This window comes from Balearica regulorum, chromosome 28 (assembly GCF_011004875.1).
Source record: "Balearica regulorum gibbericeps isolate bBalReg1 chromosome 28, bBalReg1.pri, whole genome shotgun sequence".
Taxonomy (NCBI): Eukaryota; Metazoa; Chordata; class Aves; order Gruiformes; family Gruidae; genus Balearica; species Balearica regulorum.
This window is the reverse complement of record NC_046211.1, coordinates 762408-784730: the sequence shown is the minus strand read 5'-3', so window position 1 is coordinate 784730 and position 22323 is coordinate 762408. Positions and strand designations below refer to the sequence as shown.

The 22323-nt window shown below is 57.3% G+C and overlaps 2 protein-coding genes and 1 long non-coding RNA gene across 4 annotated transcripts; all 3 read right to left on the bottom strand.

Moving 5' to 3' along the window:
• Positions 1-4837: 4837 nt before the first annotated feature.
• On the bottom strand, positions 4838-8359 carry LOC104638070 (uncharacterized). Its single transcript, XR_012832671.1, has 5 exons — positions 8275-8359; positions 7402-7529; positions 7117-7253; positions 6117-6238; positions 4838-5945 (listed from the first exon to the last, which is right to left on the bottom strand). It is a non-coding gene; the product is annotated as an uncharacterized LOC104638070 (long non-coding RNA).
• Positions 8360-9904: 1545 nt separating this feature from the next.
• On the bottom strand, positions 9905-14833 carry CTSS (cathepsin S). Of its 2 annotated transcripts, XM_075737353.1 has the most exons (9): positions 14674-14824; positions 14433-14448; positions 13825-14038; positions 13463-13585; positions 12750-12899; positions 12452-12676; positions 11200-11365; positions 10883-10985; positions 9905-10419 (listed from the first exon to the last, which is right to left on the bottom strand). In XM_075737353.1, the coding sequence occupies exons 3-9, from the start codon at positions 13951-13953 to the stop codon at positions 10320-10322; spliced, it is 996 nt and encodes a 331-aa protein (XP_075593468.1). In that variant the 5' UTR covers positions 13954-14038; positions 14433-14448; positions 14674-14824; the 3' UTR covers positions 9905-10319. The 2 variants fall into 2 exon arrangements, with proteins under 2 accessions (XP_075593468.1, XP_010296166.1); XM_010297864.2 differs by lacking the exon at positions 14433-14448 and having other exon boundaries at positions 14674-14833.
• Positions 14834-17245: 2412 nt separating this feature from the next.
• Positions 17246-20190, bottom strand: CTSK (cathepsin K). Its single transcript, XM_075737354.1, has 8 exons — positions 19962-20190; positions 19226-19352; positions 18951-19073; positions 18677-18832; positions 18367-18585; positions 18106-18271; positions 17882-17987; positions 17246-17803 (listed from the first exon to the last, which is right to left on the bottom strand). Exons 1-8 carry the CDS (start codon positions 19967-19969, stop codon positions 17704-17706), a joined length of 1005 nt encoding a protein of 334 aa, XP_075593469.1. The 5' UTR covers positions 19970-20190; the 3' UTR covers positions 17246-17703.
• Between the last annotated feature and the right edge of the window lie 2133 nt (positions 20191-22323).

Below are 22323 nucleotides of genomic sequence, written 5' to 3'. Positions count from 1 at the left end.
CACACCAAGCGGCTACCAAAGCCCTTAAAGAAAGGCCGCTGCGGGGTGCAGCTTTTAGCCCCCCCAAAACCCGGCTCCCCATTGTGCCCGCTCCCTCCATCTGGCAGCAGCATCAGCGCGGCGTTGCTGGGCCCCGTCTGGCCCCCATTAACCCCCCCCCCCCGTTAAGTAAAGTAAACCCCCCTTCTCCCGCTGCCGTTAGCGGGCCGGAGCCAGGGCTGCAAACCCCAGCGGAGCCCCCCCGAGCCCCCCCCGGTCCGACCCATCGCTCCCCACACCTGCCCATAATCCCCAACCCCCCCACGCCGGTACCCGCGGCGGCCCCCCGGGGCTGGCACATCCTCCCCTGGCGCTGCCGGGCCCCGACTCACCCTGCTGCGCCCGAACCCCGTGGGCGGCTCTGCGCCCCCCCAGCCAGCCCTGCTTGGGACAGGGAGGGAAACGGGATGAGCTCAGCCGCTTTCCTGTTTTTACATTCCCGGCCCAGTCAGCTGATAAAAATCCCACTTTCCTCTGCCCATCATCAGCCCAGGACCAGGTCAGAACCAGCGAGCGGCTTTCGCTGTAAATACAGAAGAATAAATAAATAGGAAGACGGCGGCACTTCTGCCACCGATGAGCGCGGCTCTGCCCCAAGGCGACCTGGTGATTTTGGGGCTCCCAGGCTGGTACAGGTGTCGGTGCCCAGAAAACCAGCCTGGATGCCCAGGAGTTTCCCGGTTTAGCGCCAGAAAGCAGCTGGGCATCTCGGGGTGTCAACCCAACCTCCTGAGCAAGGGAGCTGGCGGGACGACGGACGGGATCCTGAAGCAGCGTCACGGCTGAGCAACGGCCCCCAAAATAAATCCCGACCCTGCGGGCAGCCCCTGCCATCGCTTGCCCCCCCTCCAGACCGCCGCCATACCCCGGGGTACACCCCTGCACCCCAAGAAGTCAACCCACCCCCATTTACCACCCGTCGGCACAGCTCTCTCCGGGCCAACACGTTGCTGAGAGAGAGATGGGCTCCTCTGGCCGGGAGCCGCCGACTCCTCGCAGCGCGACGAGCCGGGCACCGAGCTGGTTTAAGGCCCATGTTTGTATGTCAACCCCCCCCAAAACGTGGGCGAGCACCAGCTGGAGAGCAGCGAGGAGGCCGGGGATTGTGTTACCCACGGGCTGCCCTCAGCTCCGCGGGCTTCGGGGACCGCGGCACGACGGCTCGGCCCAGCCCGGGGACGGGGACTTGGGGGGGAGACGCCCCCACCCAACCCCTCTGCTCCACGCTGAGAACGGCCAACACTCATCACAGGAGTGCACGGGGAGGGGTCGGGACCTCCTCCAGCCCCCACCGCGGGCTCCTGGCCAGCGCCAGGTCCTGGGCACGTGTCCCCAGACACCCCGGGGTGCCAGGCGAGCTGGAGGGTCACGGGTGCCACGACGCACCCAGCCTGCGCTTCCAGGCAGCTCCGCCAGCACTTTGCACCCAGCCGGATCAGGTCGGAATCGCGGCTCCCAGGGGAGGAAGCAAGAAGCAACACCTTCCTCCCAAAAGCCACCCCACCCCGACGCCACGGAGGGGTCCATCCTCTGCCGAGCACCCAGAGCAGCAGGCGGGGGGTGAACCCGTCCCTGCACGGGGCAGCACACGGGTGCCAGCACGTTGCCCCCAATTTTTTTCCGGGCAGAGCCGGATTCCCCGGCACCGGCGAGGATTCAGCACCGGCTTTTCTTTCTAGGTGGGCTGGAGGATGCTCGTGCCAGACACCATCGCTCGACGGGAAGACCGAGGACCAGAGGGATGAGCGACCGGCTCGAGGGTCACGACACGACCTTTGGGTGAAACGCCGGCAGCCCCTCGGAGGGAGCGTGGAAGGGGGGACCCAGGAGCCCCGTCCCCGCGGTCCCCAGGGCGCAAGGGCAGGGAAGGTGCCAGCGAGTGGCTCCGAGGGGACAAAGAGGACGGTGGCAGCGGGCGACATGGGTGCTGCAGCACCCGTGAGCGGGGATGGCGGCTCAGGTCACCCCGGGGCTGCCAGGGACGTACCTGTCGGCGACGCGGTGGGTGACCCCCAGGGGACCCCGGTCCTGGCAGCGATGCCCGGCGGGCACCAGCCCCACACCCAACTCCCCAGCCAGCCGGGCGCTCTCCTCCCCCTCCTCCCTGCCTCTTTCACACACAAAATAAACCAGGAACCACTTGGCAAATCGGATCCTTTTCCCTGTTAACCCTTTGCCCCACCATCCTCGCCAGCGGACGCAGGCGTAACCCCCGTTCTCCCGGAGCGCCCCAAATTCAGCCTCGCTCCTCGTTTCCCCCCTCCCTTACCCGAGGGCTGCAGCTCCGCGCCGAGCTGCGGGTGCCCTCAGCAACCCTCCTGTTTCCCACTCCCGTCAGTTTTTGGGGATCCCCTCGGGTCTGAACTGCCCCTTCGTGGCTCCCGGGAATCCTTCCCGTGGGAGTTCGGGATAATCCGTCACAGGTTGTAACAACAGGCAGGAGCTGGGCAACCCCAAGGCGCCACAGGACGAGGAGCATTGCTCCGTGCCTCAGTTTCCCCATCTCCCAAAGACGGGGATTTCCTTCCCCCCAGGGAGCTTTGGCACGGCGCACTTTTCCAACCCCAAGCAGCTCGTTGCCGGCTCGGTGCTGAGCTTTAAGCGGCCGATACGGGCGCAGAGAGGCGGTCAGGGTGCGGAGCAGGGCTGCGATAAGGGCAGGGCAAGCGGAGGTGACTCAGGCTCACAGCAGCGTCAACCCCCGTCCACGCCAGCTCCGCGTTAACCCTTTGCACAGGACTGCGAGTACAGCGAGCCGCCGGGCAACGCCGGAAGGATTACACACCTTGGACAAACCCAGCGCATCCGGATCCGGAGGGATTTCATTTCCTGGGAAAAACCACCATGAAACGAAACAGCCGCGGACGGAGCAAACCGTTCCCGCGCGAGAGGCACCTGCGAGCAAAAACCACCCCAGCGCCTTTAATCCTCGTCTGCAAGAAGCGGCCCGGAGGTTTGGAAAAGCTCCCGCAGCCTTTGTTCGAGGCGGCCCGGCGCCGCTGTCACAAGATGCACCCGTTCAGCAGAAAATAAAGGAAAATAAATAAATGCCCTCTCGCCACGCACGGGCTGGGCTGTGCCGCCGCAGGCACGTCCCCGGTCTCCCAGCCCGGAGCCAGCCTGCCCTTGGCACCGTCCTCTCTGCTCGATATTCCCCAGGCTAAAGATTCAGCCTGCGAGGAATGTGTTTGTTTTAAATAAACGGGTGGCACCGCGGACCTTTGCACAGCTTTTGGGAGAGCGGTGCCAGGAGGTGACGCTTACCTGGAGCGCCCAGATCCAGAGCTGGCACAGCTCGGTTGTGCCCTGCCCCGCGGGGAGAGAAACCGCGGCGGCCGGGCTGTGGAACAAGCTCCAAAATTCTTCTGAAACCATCAGGATTTTTTGTTGGGCTACCAGAGGCTCGGGGGTCAGCCCTTCCCCAGCTCACGCACTGGTTTTGGGGCTGCACGGGAGCTCAGGACCCATTTTGGCTCCTGGTTTTCGAGCACCCGCGGAGGCTCTGAAGACGAGGAGGAGCCGAGACACCAAAATGCAAAACGTTATAAGTATTTCTAAGGGTTTTCTGGGACCGGGCCCTCTTCAGCAGAGTGCCAGGAGGCAGGAGGGCGGCCTCAGGGCTCTCGTCTCGGCTAATGCCATGGGGCTAGTTCCCAGCTCTGAAGCTCTGCCATAATACACCAGTATCGGACACGTCCACGACCAGCATTTCTAGCGCAATCCAAGGCTCAAAGAAAGAGCGCAACTATTACAGATACAACCCAGACGACCCCTCTTTACACCAGTCTCCCATCAAAACCTCCCCAGCCTGCCCTCAGGAGCCCAAACCAGAGCGCTGCTGGGAACAGGCATTGGCTACCTTCACCCTCTCCTGCCCGCAGATCCGGAAGGCGCAGCCAGAGCCGCTGCCAAAACAGGCAGGAAAAGTTCTGCGGCGGGAGCAGCCTTACCTCTCAGCCTGGCGAGGAAATCCCCGCTGCCGGGCACATCCGAGCGGGCTGCACCAGTCAGACCCGTCAGCACAAAGCCCCTGCACCCTTCAGACAGTTTCTCGAGCATCAAACAGCGACTGTCTCCCTAATCCTGCCGGTTGCGACACTGGCCAGGCGAAACAAAGGGTGCAACCGGTGGCAGCGAAGGTTGGGGCGAGGGGGTGAGGAATCCCGGCTTGGAAACATTGTTCTGGTAACAAAGGCACAGTGTTTGCTCCAGCACGGCCCGGGATTTCTATCCACCAACACAAAATTCTTGGCTGCCACCGCCGTGCTGGTGAGCGGGGTCCAACACGCGGCCGGACCGGGCTGTACGGTGCCACGGGAGCCCAGCCCGACCGGAGCCACGAGCCACCACGGAGCTACAAGCCGCCACGGAGCCACGAGCCACCGCGGAGCCCTCGTCCCAATCTCGGGACAAAAAAAATCAACCACCTCACACCACACGCGGGTCCCCTGAGGCGAGTCATCGCTGTGCCACTACCTCCTCCAGAGGAAAAGCACAGATCCGAGCCTGACACGCAGCCACGCCATGATTTATTCATGGCAGTGGAAGAGAAACCTTACACTAGTGCTCGGGGCTGTCAGGAAGGCCGGTGCGAGGTACCAGCCCTTCGGGGAACAGAGGAATGAACCTGGAAAAATGATTTCTGCTCCCCCACGTGTTCCCTCTGCTCTCATTCTTCCACTTATTTTACTGACGGAGCGATGTACCGATTTATTTTCCTGACTGTATGCCCCTTAGCTGCTTCTGGAGGCAGCCAGGTTCCTCCAGGACCTGGTGAAAGGCAGGCAGGCTTCTTTCGTGGCATTTGGTTTATTACAGAGCCCTCAGTTCCTCCACAGAGCAACAAGAGGGGAAAAAACCCCAACAAACCAACAAAAACCAACCCCAAACAACCAGACAGACAGCATACAACCGCTCGCTGAAATACAACGGGCCTTCCCGTGCCCACCGAGCAAATAAGGAGATGTGTTATCAGCACGAGGTGGAGCTCCTTCCTTCCCACCGGTGTTTTGGCAAGGTGGGCAGCACCTGGAGGAGGGGACCCCCCCCAAGAGTCGCGGTGTTGGAGAAGACTGCAGCGGGCTGAGGCTCGCGCAGCAGCACAGGCGCCAGAAATGCTGCAGAGGTGCACACCCCCCCACCACAAACACGCTCTGCTGGGTGTTCACGCGTTGGTGTCACAACTTATCTGCAACAGGGCAAGGGGACTCTGCGCTGGGGTCCGGCTGTGGGCTTTTCGGTGGGTTTTTTTCTTTTTTTATTAAGGCAGGAGGCAACGCACCGGCGCCATGGAAGCCACGGGGCTGAAGCGTAGCCCAGGCAGCACTTGTGCAGACTGCTGCCGACCCCAGCACGCCTGCAGCTCTGGGGGGGTCAGTGTTTGCTCCCTCCCGGGGTGCTGGTGCTGTTTGACTTTGCTCAATTCTCCTCAGTCTTGAGGGTGTCGTATTTTCTCTCACTCGAGTACCACAGCGGCATCCCAACGGAGGGCAGAGTCATCATGCCAAAAACTGCCCGCTCCAGCTGGAAGGAGAAATTGTTAGAAAGAATTCCGAACAAATCACAGGCAGCTGAGTTATCCCCACCAGATCTTCCACCCGCAAAGCTTCTGGCCCAAATCCCACAGTGCGTGCTCCTTCGCGGAGGTAGCTGGGACAGAAACGGTTATTTCTGTGATATTTTCTTCTGGACAACTGACACGGGTTAGCTACAATCCACCCTGGGAGTTTTTTGGGGACTGTAGCGCAAACGCAACACGCCACAGACGGGCACTGTGCTGGGCTGCACGATCACTGGAGTGTAATTTCAATTATTAATTGGAAGATACTTACAGAGCAAGGTGAGAACCTATCAGAATCACGCTGAGCCAGGATTCCTCCCTACCCAGGAGCACTCACAAAACCAACCTAAAAAAGAGGAGGAGAATATTTGCCACCTTTCCTTCTCACAACAGAGCACGTGCAGTGTAAGAGCGCAGGACACGCATCATCCTGTAACGAGCTCAAAGAGCACAGTCTGGTGTATCTGTTGCCAAGCCCGGGCTACGACTGCCTAAAAAGTCAAATCAAATCACTCACCGTGACCCATCCACCCTCCTGCGCCAGGTACGCCATGGCAGCAGAGGTGAAGTTGAAGCAAGCAGCTTTGCGAGGCCGCGGAACCACAGCGCGGGAGATATTACTGACTCTGAGATCTGAAACTTAAGGGAAGGAAGGAGACAGGTAAAGGAGATTCAAAGCAGATGGCAAAGTCAGTCCTGCCAACAGATGGCAGCCCTCTGTAGTTACAGACATCCAGACCCATCCAAGGCGGATCCAGCCGCTCCTCCTGCCCTCAACACCCGGCCCAGGGTCCGGCATGCTGGAATCTCAGCGATAACAAAGAGCTGCAGGACACGTAGGGGTAAGAGCGAGTGTTGGGAAGGGAGAAATTTCAAAACATGAGAAGATACCGAGCGATCTGGAGGCACTTGACAATGAACATCCCAGAGACAACGCCTAAATCCTCGCAGGGGGAAAGCCATCATTCGATGTGGCTCCGTATCTAAGCGCAACAGAGAAAGGGATAGGAGGAGAGTCACAGATTTGGTATTCTGCTCACTGGGGGACTGCGCCAGGGAGGGATGGCAGCTCCACACTCACAATTAACAGCTGGAAGAACTGACTTTTGAAACATAAAAAGAGCTGGGGAGGAGAGTCAAGGTGTATTACAAGGAGACTGCAGGAAGAGGAAGACAAAGCTGAGAGAAGCTGCAAAAAAGACAGGAAACTGGATGTCAGAAAAGCTCACGAAGCCAAGAAAGAGCGTCTGTGTGCATGGGGAGGGGAAGATCACAAGACGAAACACGAGCAACCGCATCGTGCAGCTAGAGCAGCCATGAGGTAAAAGCAGGAAACAGCGAAAGCAGGGACAAAGGAATGGGAAGGAAAAGGCAAATTTCAGGGCTGGACCTTCAAGCTCCGGTGGTGAGCTCAGACTTAGGCGGAGCAAAGAGAACAGCACACCACGGAGCCTAGAAACAGTCTCAAGCCCTGCAGACACACACGCAGACGAAGATTTGCTCCTGACAAGGCTTACCTGGAGCCAGCGGCATAGATGATATCCTGCCGAGTCCACTCCTCCACAGCGTATCCGTTTAATAGTGATTAATAGTGATCTTCCTCACAGCAGGCCACGCAGAACAGGGCAAACACTGAGAGAATTGGGAGCCTCATCTAGAAGCAAAAAGAAATATAGAGTGTCATCAGTGATTTAATTGCAAAGAGAACATACTGCGCAGCGGTATCGATACGGGATAACGCTGGAGCAAGGAGAAAGGGCCCCGGCACCACACAGGTCTGCAGCTGCCCCCCAGATACTCACGTTCGTGCTGGAAGGTGCTCAGCCCCCGCTCTCAAAGGGGGCCCTTCCTTCCCCTCAGCATTCCCCTGCCACAGCCTTTGCACCGCCATTTCCACCCCAGGCTGCTCCCGGACAGCCCGGAGGGCTCCCTGCAAACCCGAGAACCCCGGGTTCACCGGCTGCTGCCCGCTGGAGACTCAGGGCCTGGACACCAGCGCTGCCCCCACCTCAGTGACCCCCCCAAGCTTCAGCAGCAGAGCCTGCCTGGCCCCCCACACCCCCACAAAGCCCACTCCCAAGACCCCCCCCACCCCAAGAACCTCTCCAACCCCCCCAGACCCCTCCCAGGGCTCCCCCTCCACAAACCTTCTCTTTTCCAGAACCCTCCTCTGGCCCCAGACCCATCACAGCCCCCCCCGCCCCTCAGTTCCCCCTCTCCACAGGCCCTCCCCAGCCCCACGGACTCCCCCCCAATTCTCCCCTTCCACAGGCCCCTCCTGCCCCACAAACCCCCCAATTCTCCCCTCCGTGGGTCCTCCCCTATCCCATAGCCCCCGCCCCCCGCCCCAGCTCTCCACAGGCCCTCCCCAGGCCCACAGCCCCCCCAGTTCTCCTGCTCCGTGGGTCCTCCCCTGTCCCACAGACACACACCCCCCCCGCCCAGGTCTCCCCTCCACAGGCCCTCCCCAGGCCCACAGCCTCCCCCCCGCCCCTCAGACCCCCCAATTCTCCCCCCTAGAGCTCCCCCTCCCCACCCCACAGACCCCCACAACCACCCAAACCCCCCCAGCCCCTCTCCGCACCCCACAGACCCCCACAACCACCCAAACCCCCCCCAGCCCCTCTCCCCACCCCACAGACCCCCCCAAACCCCCCCTCTCCCCCGCCCCTCACCGTCCCCGCCGCGTCGCCCGGCGACCCCCAGCGGAACCCCGAGTCAGGGCAGCGCCACCGGAAGTCCCCGTGACCGGAAGTGGCTTCCACCCGAGGCACGCTGGGAAATGTAGTTCTTCTCCACATACCCCGGGGGGGTCCACGACGGGACTCCGCGCATGCGCAGAGCACGCTCCCCGTCCTCCGCGCCGCCTGAGGGGCTTAGAGGCCGAAACGGGGGCCCGGGCCGAGCAAAAGGCAGAAAGTGGTTTGTGAGGGAGCTTGGAGGTTACTGCGGCTGCTACGGCGACAAAAGGAAGCTTGAGGAAGGGGGAAATGGAGGGCCAGGAGTGAATAGAGGCATTATAATTAGCGTAGAGGACAAAAGAAGTGCTCTGACATGCACAGAAAGCCTGAGGGACCCACCCAGTGCCCACCCAAGCCCCCCCCCGGACCCTTCTGGTGCCCCCCAAACCTTCCCAGGCCCTGACTACCCTCAAAAGTTCCCCCCAATACCCTCCCCAAGCCACCCAGAACACTCCAACTGCCTCCAGAGCCCCCCAGTATCTTCCAGGAGCCTCCCAGGACCCTGCAGACTCCCCAACATCCCCTGTACACCCCCAGAGCCCCCCGTATCCTCCAAAGCCCCCAAGGACACCCCGCGTGCCCCCCATATCCCCTCAAAGCACCCCCAGAGCTCCCGAGACCACCCCAGAGCTGCCCAGTAACACACCCCCCCCCCCCGAGCACCCAATGGCACCCTAAAGCTCGCCAGGACCCCCAAGAACCCCTCAAGACCACCTACACCCACCCAGTACCTCCCCACGCCAATTCCCTCCCGGATCCCCCCCAATTTCTATGTTTGCGTTAAGTCAAAATATTTTTTTTTTTTCCCCGCCCTTTATTGCTCTTTGCCGGCTGATGTTTTTGCTGAAAGTACGAGGGGTTTTGATCCCCTTCCAAGGACAGAGCTGGAGCTGTCAGTGGTCTACAGAGATCGCCATGCTTGGGAAGGAGACGTCTTTGGTCGATAAGGTTTTGAGACCGAGCAACGCTTTGGTAAAAGGGTTAAAAAACCAAAAAACCCCACCCCAAACCAATAACCTATCTGGTTAGCTGCAAAGGCCAAAAATAATGTGATAATTTTCCTAGGTGACCTGGGGATTCTCAAATCTCACCTCACAGATGGAGACTTGTTCAATTCCCCCCTCTCCCCCAAGGTGGCAGTGGCACCTCAGGCCAGCACTGTGCCCAGCTAAAAAATTATTTCTATTTAATATTTAATGTTAATATTTCATATTATATCATTTAATAGTTAATATAATATTTACTGACTATAAAAGTGACTCTCAACTGAAGTTTTTCCACTAGAAACAAACTGTAAGACTTGTTTTTGAAGCCTATAGTAAATACACAAATGTAAAGGAAAAGGGTTGGGGAATCTGCAGTCTCAACACAAAGTTTTCAGAAGAAAACCTTTTTCCTTCAGAACCGGTTTTGCCATCCCCGTTGGAAACAAGCGCCGCGTTTGATGATGGGTTGTGTTGTGTTTGTGAGAGGTCCTTACGTGGGGGAGCAGTGCCAGCTGAGGAAGTCGGAGCTGGGATTCCCTCTGCCACCCATTCCTGCCTCCAGAGACCAAATATTGGAGTTTTGGACAGTAAAACTGATCTTTTATTTTTCAAAGAACATCTGCAATTTCATCAACATCACACAGAGTCAGAGGGATATCTGTGTCATCGTAGCAGTACTCAGTGCTGGACTGGAGAGAGGAAAACAGGATCTCTGTTATAACCGTAGGTGATCTCCATTATAAAGACAGGTATTGCAATTTTACCCTGAAAAAAAAACCCCAATCATTTTTTTCCCCAAAAAGAAGTCACTAGGTGCCTGTAAATCACATTCCAAAATCCTCCCATGCAGAAGACTCTGTCCCAGCCCGTAACACAGGCTGATCTATCAGAAGGACGTTGCCCACAGAGCCAGAAAATGATTCTTGAAATCAGTAGATCCATGCAAGCGTAGCATCAGTGGTTCAACCGAAGCCTCATGGCCTCAGGGTCCGTCTATATTAGTGGATAAGAGGCATAACTGGCGATCCCGCAATGGTTCGCATGGTTTCTTGACATGAGGATATAGCCCTCGTCACCAAAACGCACGCCCCAACTTTTGGGAGAGGAAACAAACAGACAGACACAAGAAAAATTAAATTCCTTTTTCTGTAAGTGAAGCGGCGGCTTTATCAACATCACAACATTGACGCGTTTTCATTAACCACTTCATGGGATTTCTAATCCCGTATTAAGTTATGACAACATAAAGGGAACTGAAGGTTGGTGTAAGCGTATTTTAAATACATCTAAAGTTCCTTCACGCTGCTAGGGTGACATAAAGGCGCTTTGACATGGCTAGGCATGAATCCCTAGGGAATAGTTTAAGGACCAACACCAATTTCAACTCTAGAACAACCCCCATTGCAACTGATCTCCCCCTCATCCGTATAAATATCGGTCGTTATAAAATTGTGAGGATGTCAGGTCAAGCGGGAGGTTGCCTAGGAGAAGCCTATCCCTATGGATAGTGAGCATACGGATAACAAGGGTTCAGCGATGCACGGTCGTGCCTTTACCTGTTTTTCACAAGCCAGTAATCCTTATCATTTAGGGTGCCATAGCCGACCACGACTACTGCGTGATTCACCTCCTGTGTGCACCGGGGGTCATCGTACACACCTGGATGAAAAGGAGTTTGGAAGATGTCATCAGACCACAAGGCCTCATCTTTGACTCGAAGTCAACCTTCGGCATAGTCGCTAACGCTGCTCTCTTGGGTTTTGTCGTATTGATGACTTCGTCCAGGAACTGAGCCCCCGACTTGCCAAATGCCACCAAATTTCATAAACTTTACGTGCAGAAAGACACAGAAGACCATGAAGAAAGGACATACCTGACCTGTACAAGAAGAAGGTGGGCTGGGTGGCGTCAATAGCGACAGACACTGGTCCGATGTTGGCTACAGCGTCTTTTAGGGCTGCTTCATCGGCATATGGGAGCTCAACGTACTTGGAGCAAGTGGCGGCTCGTGTGGAAGCGTTGTATTGACATGTCCCATTCTAGTAGGAACAAGGGGGAGTTGAGGAGAGGAGCGTGAGGAATCCACCAGGAACATCTGAACACTTTCGGGTACGTGTTTTCTATCAGCCCTCTTTTACTTTGTGCTACCCCGGTCTTCGCTTTTCTTGGAGCGTCATTTTTCTACACACAGGATTACAGAAAAGACGGCTGGAAGAGCCTGAAGAGACCACCTTGTCCACCTCGCTTCCCCACACCCAGAGCAGCCAAACCATTTCAACAGACTTCTCTGCCTTTTTTCTAGAAACCTCGGATGACAATACATCTACCACTTCCCTAGAGAAACTGTCCTTGCTTCCTTATCCTTCCCATCTGAAGACTCATGTTTAGCTTAAATTTATTTTATTGTAAACTAAACCCAGGGATTCTTTCTCCCTCTGCACACAGAGAACAGCGTCTTTCGTCTCTGTAGCTGCCCTAATGCATGTTTGAAGACTTATATTCCACTTTTCTTTCTTGGACTGAGCTGCTGTTACTTTGACCTGTTTCCATAGACCATGTTTTCAAGACACCAGGTCATTTCAGGGCGTCTCTTGTCTCTGGCCATCAAGACTCTCAGCATTAGGATCTTTATTTTCTCACAGCTCTTTCCTTACGACCTTGCAGCAGCCAACTGTTACAGGCAACTTTAAAAAAAATAAATTGTATGAACTTCGTTCACTGGAAACCTCTGCCCACTGAAATGGTAGAACTATCAATATCCCATTTTTCAACTACACAGAGCTGAGAAAAGGACCCAGGACTCCTGTCCCATTTTTCCCTTCCGTGTAGTAGATTGCCTAATAATTTATGTAGGACAGAAATAAACATGTAGAAATTCTGGCTCTCAGTCCAGTCATTCACCCATGAGGAAAAAAAAAAAAAAGTCTAAAGGTCCCTTCCCTGGGTCTGAAAGGATCAGCTGCAAAGGCTGAGAAGATGACACGAGACTGGTAGGAACCAAGACAGAGAGAAATCAGTGGGAGAGGAGAAGGGTGTCTACGCAGGAGAGTAGAACGACCGGCCATCTTGCTTCTACGCTCAGTGTTTTTCTGCAGATTTCACGTGTGGTCTAGTCTGATGCCTACCTGAGCTGTGTAGGGGTAGGAAGCATCCGAGTCAATCCCTTGGTTGTCGATGATGTACTGGAAAGCTTGGGTCATGAAACCTCCACTGCAGCCTTTGTTCCCGTACATCATGGAGCAGTCAACAAGGTTCTGGGCACTCAGGGACACCAGCTTCCCCGTCTTCAGCTTCACCTGGGCTTCGAGGGCTCCCACGGCACTGAAGGCCCAGCACGACCCACAAGCGCCCTGCAAAAGCCCCAGAGATGCTCAGACGGAGCGCGGGACCAAGACACGGAGAGGCACAGAGAGAGCTTTGCACCTGATTCTTCACATCCGTGACGCATCCTTTCTCCCTCCAGTCCACCGCGTCCGGGACTTTGCTGCCAGGTTGTGGTCGGTACGTGGAGGTTCGGTTTGGCCGAGGGACCACGTTCAGCCCGGTTAACAAAGCCGCCACTTCCTCGCTGGTCTGATGGGAAAAGAAAACACTGGCTCATGATGTCCTTGTCTCTGGTAAATCCTACACTGGGTGTGCTGGAGGTGGAGGGGGATTTCCCTTGAACAGTCTCAGCTGCGAGAGTTAGCAGGTTTGGGGAGTCCTTGGGTGTTTATTTTGTACGTTTAATTTCTAGCCGTTCGTCGGAAAGGGCAAGAAAAAGAAAAATACAAAGCTTAACTCCAGCACCGACAATCCCTGGAAGCTGGTGTGTTTCATTAACCAACACTACAGCCTTGGGACATCGAAGAGGGATGATTTGCTAATATATATAATGACCAGGACCAAGTCTGCGCACCCCAAATGCTGCGTAAAGAAGGAGTTATTTCCTCACGCCAGATTGCCTCATGCCGGTAGGTTGAGCACAGGAATATCTGAGGAGTTTGTTGACAGCTGCTGGAGTCCATAGGAGGACAGGCTGAGAAGGGCTGTTGGGAGTTTTTCCACCCGACACACTTATATTCCTCGTTAAATCAACCTCACAGGTAATTAAAGACAAAGCCAAGCCCCTTCTCAGCAGCACGGCCGGCACCTACCATGTCTCCCAGATGGTTCATGCCCAGCTCGTAGGAGTGCAGCCCCAGGGAGTGCTCCAGATTATGCAGCGTCACCAGTCGCAGGTTCCTCTCCCATGTCACGCGCCGGTCCCCTTCCTCATTCTGAAATTGAACGCAGCCTCGTGACGTGCAGCAATGGCCCCCACAGCCATTTTACCCCCTTTTGTCCCACAAAAGGCTGCCAGGAGCTCCTGCCAAACCATCCCCAGGAACCAGCAAGTGCTTCGAAGCGCTATCGGCTCTTCTCCTCGCTGCGTGATGCAGCGGATGGTCACACCAGAGCAGCACCCACCACATCAGCACCCCGAGCCGCCTCCACACCCCTCCAAAGACGCCCCTACCTTGTGGCGGTACTCCTTGCCGTAGGTTTTCTTCCAGAGCTGCCAGTGCCAATCCAGCGCGGGGTCGGGGTGTCCCAACGTCACCGCAAGCGTGGCCAGGAAGGCGATGGAAGCCAGCAGCAGCTTCATCTCTCTCAGCTGGGACCGGGGACTCGGAGCGACACGGCACGCACACTGGGAGCCGAGGGCTCAGAGCCAGAGCCGCACTTGACCCCTTAGTGACAAATCCGGTTTGGTAAGGGAGACAAAACGGTGATGACATCCCTGACCTGGACTCCCTGGCATGCCCTTCACAGGGTTTCTACACCGGGTGATGCCAACAGCTCCTGTCCTGCCTGCCCAGACAAACACCCCGCAGCAGCACTGCCGGCCCTGCTCTCCTGCTGCGTACCCCCAGCCCCTGCCAGGCGGGAAGAGAAATCCCTTCCAGGACTCGGAAACTGCCCTTGGGAGAAGAAATCTGCTGGACACACCCCCTGCCCGTGCGGACACTGACACGCAGGGACACATCCAGACACACCGCCTCGTCTCACAGTTCCACCCTGCCTGAGAAACCCTCCCCGAAGGAGGCTTACGCATCGCCTGGTCAAGCAGCTGTTTTGACAAACCTGTGTTTTCCAGCACCTTAAAAAGAAAAAAAAAAAAAAACAAACAAACCTGTTTTCATCCAGCTGATGTCCAGCAGCTCCTGAGGATGGGCTACTACATACAACTACCCAGAGAGGGCTTGGAGGAGATTAGAGATAAGATGGAGCCAGAGTCACCGTAAAAATATTGTTCCTTCAGTTTTACTTCCTCAAAGCTCAGTCCTCCCAGAAGGGTGTTAAAATACAAAAGCACTCAACGTACCTGAAAAGGCTTCTTCCTGTGGTGGGTACCGATCCTCAGCCCCGCGGCAGCGTGCGCGTATGGGGTAGAGGGAATGCTGGGGACAAATCCAGCGCGTCCTCACCGCCGGGACACCCAGAACCTCTGGCACACGGCGGCTGCAACTCGTCGGACAAATCACAAGCCAGGAAATGAGGAAATGCTCTGATTTCATTTTCACTTAGCTGGGAACTGGGGTTGTCATGTTGGTCACGGGGTTGTTTGAAGCAGGACCCTCAATACCATCAGAAAATGATCGCAGCTGAAAGTTTCCTATTTCCGGCACCCCAAAAATTAATGGTAAGGCTCTCACAGATGTTTATATGGCTTGTGGGGCCAGTGGGCAGGAGCGGGGTTCACACCCCTCTGGAAGGTTTTTTTTTGCATTTTTGTGATTTGGTGCTGAGCTGAGGATGAGGTCAAGGATGGAGCCTTGCTACTGCTTTGAACTGGGTAGCCCTGAGCTCCCATCCCACCTGTGTACCAACCACACCAAAGCCAGCTCTTAGGAGAAAAAAAAAAAAAAAAAAAAAAAAAAAGGCATTTATTCACTTTTCAGTGGGGAAGCACGGATGGGAAGACACAGTTTAAACATCATCATGGGATGGAGCTGGGCTGGCCAGCCTCAGCGCTGCATGGCCAGCAGGAGACACGTTTAACGCATGTTCCGTTGCAGTCAGGCTGAAAACACGGTCAGGAAAGTCTTCAGCTGCCTGGAAATCACGCTCCAGCCTCTTCTCAGGTCATTGTCCGGGTTCACCCGAAGCACAGCCAGGCACGAGGGTGCGTTTTTCATCACTACGAAGCACCATGGGACATAAAATGGCTGCAAGAAACCATCTTCTAAGAGAGGAAGAGGAAGCAAAACAGTGTCTCAAGAGCTTTGAAGATGCAGCTGAGTCATTTTCTAAAAAAGCTGCCAGAGATTGCAAGAGTTAGGAATGACAACAGAGAGCCTTCCACCTAAATAATTGAAATAATTCCCAACAGATTATCCCTCATTAGCGGGTAAGTTCCTGAGGAGGGTGAAGGAGATGATCGTAGTTGCTGGGACCCTTGAACTGCGATTGCTCCCGATTTCTGCTGCTTTATCGGTAGAAATTCAACGGGATTCCCGAAGGAGGGAAGGTTGGAGTGGAGCCAGGCACGCTCGAGATCAGCGGGGTGAGTGGTGGCATCTCAAGAGCTTGTCCCACAAGCAGGGAACCGCTCTGTTGCTGGGGGTAAGCACCGGAGGTGGCAATCCCGCAGCGCTTTGCGCTGTTCCTCACCATCCGGATATAACCCTGGTCACCAAAACACGCGCCCCAACTTTTGGAAGAGAGAAGCAAAAATTAGACAACGGGAGGTAACTGCCTCCTTCCATACCCGCCCCTCACCCTCACTTTGTTCCTCTCCCCACCCCCTTTTTTTAAATTTTTTTTTATTTTTCAACTCATGCTTCTTCCCCAGCAGCCACCGGAATAGCCCAATTCACATATTTTGGCCAAAAACGCTGAACCTCCTGACTGTTTCCCTGCCAGATTTTGCTGCCGCTAACTCTTCTGCGGAGGGAGCAGAGGAAAAATCACTTATTTTCTATGTGCTGGAGTGAGTCAAAACCACCAGGGAAATACCATATAGAGGTGAACAAAGTAGTTTTGTATATTAAAAATACATTTTATTTTATTTTTTAAATCCTACCAAGGCCAGAGATGAGAGACAGAGAAGGAAACTGGTGGGTTTTTAGCCCAGCCCTGACATGAGGATAAAAGAGCTTTGTTGACAGAACTGCCCACAGTTGGTTTTTTTTTTTTTTTGTTGCTTGTTTTTAAAAAAGATAATGGTTTTCAATTGCTGATTGTAGCTTTGCTGACATCGCAGGTTTTGGTTTGTTTTTTCCCCCCGAGATGTGTCTGTCCAAGCAGGACTCTTTCATTTCTACACCACCCAGCATCCAGGAACACTGGAAACCCTGGAGTTTCCCCGCAGAGCGGAAATCCCGTTTTTTGAGCCAACTCGCAGCACCAAGGAGCCGGGCAGGATTGTTTTGGGTGATGTACGTCGATTGGGGTTGATAGGGCTTAATCGAGGGCCCTTTACACCGTCGGTGCAATGGCGCTGAGCCCTAAACACACCTAAAGAAAGCTGATGGGCATCGAAAAGCGTCCCTCATCCTCCCCAGCACCCAGCCCGGCCATTCGCCACCCGCGTCTCGGTGCGTAGGTGTGAGCGGGAAAAAGAAACTTATAAGTGTCTAAATTTTTGGGTTTTGCGTGACTTTTTGAAGTGAAGATCACCTTCCCTTCCTGTTAAGACTCGCCCTGAGCTTTGCTGCCGTCGTTTCTCAATTGGTTGCACTAAAAGGAGCGCTCGGGTTTGGGTTTTTGGGGTGACAGGGGATTTTTGGCTGCAAAATGCCACCCCAGCAGCACCTTCTCTCCCTGCTTCGCCCCGGAGTCAGCCCTGTTTAACCGTCAGTTCCTGCCTTTTTGGGAAAGGGAAGGACTTTTCCACCACTGCAGCCCCATCCCATCGCAGGATCAGGACAGCACACAGCAAACCAGCCCGAGTGTTTATTCCCAGCGGTGTTTATTTTAAAAATAAAGTCATACCATTCTGTGCAGCCCCCGCTGGGACCTAGACCTGCGCTCTCCATGGGGGATATTCCACCTGCGCGGGATTTCCCCATGCATCCACATTCCCGGAGGCAGAGGCCGGCGCCGGACCTGTTTGCACAAGCATCTGCGGTCGGATCAGGCTCTCTGGAGCTGTCCGAGCCCGGCCCCGAGCGTCTGCGGCCGCGGGCAGGCAGAACCCGGCACGGACAGTGCTGGCACCGCAAAGGAGCCCCGGGAAAACAGAGTTGGGGGGAGCTCATCACACCGTTCGGCTGCAGCCGGGGAGACTTCTCGTGGAGAGGCAGAAACCCCCCTGGAACGACGTCAGCTTTGGAGATTGGGAGCGAAAAGGCCGAGTGTGAACAGAGGGAAGCGGGGAGGGTGACCGGTTGCGGCGCGGCTCCAGGAGCGCTCACATCTTGGGGAAGCTGGCGAGGTTGGCGATGCCGCAGGCGTTGTTCATGTTGCGCGCCAGGAGGACGTAGCCCTTGTTGCCCCACTCCTCGCCCCAGCTGTGGGGAGAGAAGGCAGAGCCTGAGCCGCTGGCAAACCCCGACCCGGTGAGAAGCAGCCTCGCCGTCCTGCCATACCTGTTCTTGATGATCCAGTACTTGGTGCCCTTCTGCGTGCCGTAGCCCACCGCCAGCATTGCGTGGTTGATGTTTTCAGCATTGCAGCTCTCATCGTAGTACACGCCTGGGGGACGGGACGGACGGTTACGCTTAGGATAAACCACCCAGCTGTGCCTCAGTTTCCCCAAGCTGCCCTGCAAGCAGTGGGCACCAGAGAGGGGGATTCCCCCCCAGCCCCTCACCGCGGCTGTAGAACTGGAAGGAGGGCAGGCTGGCGTCGATGCCCACGGAGACGGGTCCGATCCTGGCCACGGCCCTCTTCAAAGCCTTCTCGTTGCCTTCAGGGATTTCCCGGTAGCCGCGGCACTTGGCCGCCTTCCCTCTGGGGTTGTACATGCAGCTCTCGTCCTGCACGGGACCGGCAAGGTCAGGGTGAGGTGAGGATGGGATGGCAATCGGGGAGGGAGAAGATGGAGACCTTACTCCCCACCCCAGCCCCAGACCTGGCCGACGTAGGGGTAGGCGTCCTCCGAGTCGATGCCGCGGTTCTGCCGGACGTACTCGAAGGCGTTGGTCATGTAGCCGCCACCGCAGCCGTCGTTGTTGGTCACACAGTCCACCAGGTTTTGGGGGCTGAGGGACAGCAGCTTCCCCGTCTTCCGCTTCAGCTGCCCCTCCAGCGCACCCACCGAGCTGAAAGCCCAGCACGAGCCACACTGGCCCTACAGGGACACGATGGGTGACAGTGGGTGACAACAGGTGACACTGGGGTGCCACCCTGCTCTGGGGCACCCCCAGGAGCACCCTGCTTACCTGGTTCTTAACGGGCGTCACGTAGCCTTTCTTCCTCCAGTCCACGGCAGCCGGGACTCTCTCAGTCCAGTCGGGGACGTAGAGCGTCTCGTTGTGACGTGGGCGGCCGTGGGGCACCTTCAAGCCCGTCATGGTCCTTGCCACCTCCTCGCTGGTCTGGGGAAGGAGCCCGGGGTGGATGAGTGCAGCCCTAGGGCTGCTGGGCAGAGCAGCACCCAAGGGTGCTCAGTCCCATCTCCCAGCCCGTTATTGTCCCCTCCCTGGTGACACTCACCATGTCACCCAGGTGGTTCATGGCCAGCTCGAAGGTGTGGACACCCAGTGCGTGCTCCAGGTTGTGGCTGTTGATGTACTTGAGGTTCTTCTCCCAGATCAGCCTCCGTGCCACCTCGTCCGCCTGCCCCGTGGGGTGAGACGGTGCTGGGCGGAGGGATTCTGCCCACGTCCCTCCTCCCCACCATGGGGACACCCCCACCATCACCAGGGTGGTCCCCAGCTCCCCCCGGTGCCCCCCAGGGGCCAGTCCCCTCCCGCGGGGCTCTGCCATACCTCGCCGTTGTACTGCTTGCCGTAGGTTTTCTTCCATAGGTTCCACTGGGCGTCCAGCTCCCGCTCGAGGTGTGGCTGGGCCACCACCGCGGGGACCAGCAGGGCCAGCAGCGTGGGCCACCACATCCTGGGGGACAGAGACCGAGCCTGGGAGGGCCGGGCAGGGGACAGGACCCTGTGCCCACCCTGGGGGAGACCCGAACCCCGTGCACCCACCCCGTTAACAGCCCACGGGACCTGGCCCCCCCCGCCCACCCCGTTTTGGGGCCGAGTCCCCGCCGTGGGCAGCGCCGGCCAGGCGCAGGCATCACATGAGCCGGGACAGCTGGTTCCCATTACCGCCCTGCTGGCGCCTTCCCGGCAGCCCCAGGCTGGGGGAAACCGGGTTTGGGGTGCACAGAGCAGGGGGTGCAGGCTGGGGGGACACCCGCGCATCCTGCCCCCTCCGTTGCTTCACCCACTTGCACCCAGCATCCGCTTTCTCACCAGACCCCTGGGGCAGAACAGGAACGGGGACGCCAGCCCGAGCCTGCAGCCCACAGCCCCGCTCGATGCTCCGTGCCTCAGTTTCCCCTTTTGCACCTCTAAGGCTCCCAACGCTGCCACATGGGGCCCTATTTCATCCCCCACTCCCACTGGGGTCCATTTCTTGGGGGGTCCAAAGCCACCCGACTGCCCCCAGCAACGCCTCGTTGGGTCTCCCGTCCACCCACGGGACCTTCTCCCAGCCGCTTACCCCAGCATGGTGCTGTCGGCAGGAGGATGGCGCAGCCTGGGACCGGGGGATGCGGGGTGCCGTGGCCGCGGCTCTTTTATGCCGCTGGATTGAGGAAGTGAAGAGGCAGCTGGAAAATTTTGGCAGTCGCTCGGGTCTGCACAGGGTTGGAGGGAAGGAGGAGACGGGGGACGCAGCAGCGGCTCCCTCCCAGCTTCACGTGATGCCGTGGGGCAGAGCTGAGTCAGCCCCGGCTCGGGGGCCCGTGGCGCTGGATCCCACCCTGGGGACACCCTCCTGCCCCAGGGGAGGGGGGGGCTGCCTGTCCCCCACCAGCTCTGGGGGCACAGGGGGGACCACGTTCATCCTCGGCCACCGCGGGGGAAGCGGGGCCGGACGGTGCTTTCTGCGGTGACTGGCACCTCGTCACGCGGCGCCTGCCGGGACGACTCAGAAAACCTTGTTCACTGCCCGAAGGTCCTGGGAGAACCCGGTGTCATTAGGTCCCTGTCCCAGGCACGCTGCGCTGGGGATGACATCCTCCTCCTCCTCCAGGCACGGGTACCAGGATGGAGGGTCCTGGGGAGCCAGGGGCCGGGAGCAGAACCAGGGCATGGCTGTGGGCTGGAGCCAGCTCTAAACTACACCCGCATCACCTTGGGGGGCCCCGGTTGAGAGACCTGGGCCCCCCCACCCCGAGCTCACCCTCCCCAGCTGACGAGAAGGGGGTGGCTGAGTCACCCCCCACCGAGCACGGGGCCCTGACTCGGCCGCGCATGACCGAGCGCCGAGGCCACCGGCACAGGGACCGAACCGCGGGGAGCCGAGGATTTTAGGGGGCTGCCCCCCGGGCGGATAGGGCCAGAGATGGAGGCGAGGCTGAACGAGGGGCACCAGGCTGCATCCCCTCTCCGGCCACAGGGCTCGGGGAGAATCCAACGATCCACAAACCCGGAGATCACAAGGGAAAACTGCTGACGTGCTCCAGCTCCCGCCTGCAAACAAGAGGGAGAAGCAAAGAGGGAGCCCTGGGATGAAGGCAGCACCTGGGGGTCCTCACCATCTCCGCTGCCTCAGCATCGCTGCAAGGCCAAGGGGAGGGAGGCGTGGTGGTGGGTGCAGTACGGGAGGAGAGAGAAACAAGACAGCGCTTTGAAAAAGGGAAAATATTTTGTTGTAAAATCTCTGCTACATATAATCATCTGCACCTCTTGCAACAAGCCCCCCACCCCCCCCAAGGAGGAGGTTTGGCTCCTGCCTGCCCCAAGCAATTGTACGATAAAATAATCCCCCCTCACACTGAAAAATACAATTATCAAAAACTGGAGGTGAAGGGAATAAACGTTTCCCAACAGATTCGGCATTTTCCGGCTGCTCCAGCTGGTTTCTTTTCCCCAGCAGCTTGAATTTTCCGGGGGCTACAGCAGCGTCGCAGACCTGAAGTTGTCGCTTTTCATCCCTGGTCCTGGTGCGCTGGGGGGGTTGGAAGCACCACAAGGCAAGTCCGGCTCCCGCCGCTGCCCTGGGACGGAGCTCCGCAGCGGAAGGACAAAGCGTCAGAGCTGGAGTTGCACCACAACTGGGTTCCCCAGGGCTCGATTTCTGTAGAAACGGGAATTTTCTTCCTCCTTTGCCCCCGTTGTCCTGCAGCGAGGCGCTGTCAGCCCCAGTACGAATACCCGGGACGGTCGACGTCGTGTTATTTCACACCACAGAGCTCCTCCGCAGCCCGACAGCGGGGCTGGCGCGGGACACGAGGGGCTGCCGTGGACGAAGAGGGGCCCGTCGGGGTTATTGCCGGTAGCGTTTTCCCTGGGTAAAAGGATGGGGGGTGGATCCCAAACGGGAGGTTCCCACCTTTCCACAGGTAAATCTGGAAGTGGTGTCCATGAAGTGAGAAAAACACCTTCAATTTTCCAACAAAAGCAGGAGAGAAAAAACAAACGACAGCTTTCCGCTCCTCTGTGGGTCCCTGCGAGCGCTGAAACCCGACAGTCACACTCATGTTTCAAAGCCTCCCCCCACGGACACGGTCTGCCAGGAACGACCCCAAAACCTGCTCTCCCGAGGGTCTCCCCCATCGCTGCGGCACCAAGAGGCATCAGTCCAACCGCCACGTCCCCCCCCAGCCCCGTGCCGGGCGAGGACCCGAGAGGAGGGAGAAACACCCAGATTTCATCCAAAACAAAACCCCGGCTCTTCCAGGAAAGCTTCACGTTCCTCCTCCGTTGCAGTTGTGCCAAGTTTCCTTCCAAGTCGAACTCTGCAAGGAACAAATTCTCCTGTTGAAATTGGAGCAAGGCTTGCCAGCGCAGGGGAATCCAACTGCTCTTCCAGCCCCTACGCGCCCCGAGGAGAGGAAGGTTTGCCACAAGTTTGTTCC

What these genes read in the sequence shown, in the direction of transcription:
- CTSS (XM_010297864.2), bottom strand. Translation starts at nt 13,953, where the DNA reads ATGAAGCTGCTGCTGGCTTCCATCGCCTTCCTGGCCACGCTTGCGGTG. An exon ending in TGAACCATCTGGGAGACATG is followed by an intron (nt 12,900 to 13,462) that starts GTAGGTGCCGGC and finishes TTTTCCCATCAG; the next exon opens with ACCAGCGAGGAAGTGGCGGC. An exon ending in TCACGGATGTGAAGAATCAG is followed by an intron (nt 12,677 to 12,749) that starts GTGCAAAGCTCT and finishes GGGCTTTTGCAG; the next exon opens with GGCGCTTGTGGGTCGTGCTG.
- CTSK (XM_075737354.1), bottom strand. An exon ending in GCAAGCAGTACAACGGCGAG is followed by an intron (nt 19,074 to 19,225) that starts GTATGGCAGAGC and finishes CCCACGGGGCAG; the next exon opens with GCGGACGAGGTGGCACGGAG. An exon ending in TGAACCACCTGGGTGACATG is followed by an intron (nt 18,833 to 18,950) that starts GTGAGTGTCACC and finishes CTCCTTCCCCAG; the next exon opens with ACCAGCGAGGAGGTGGCAAG.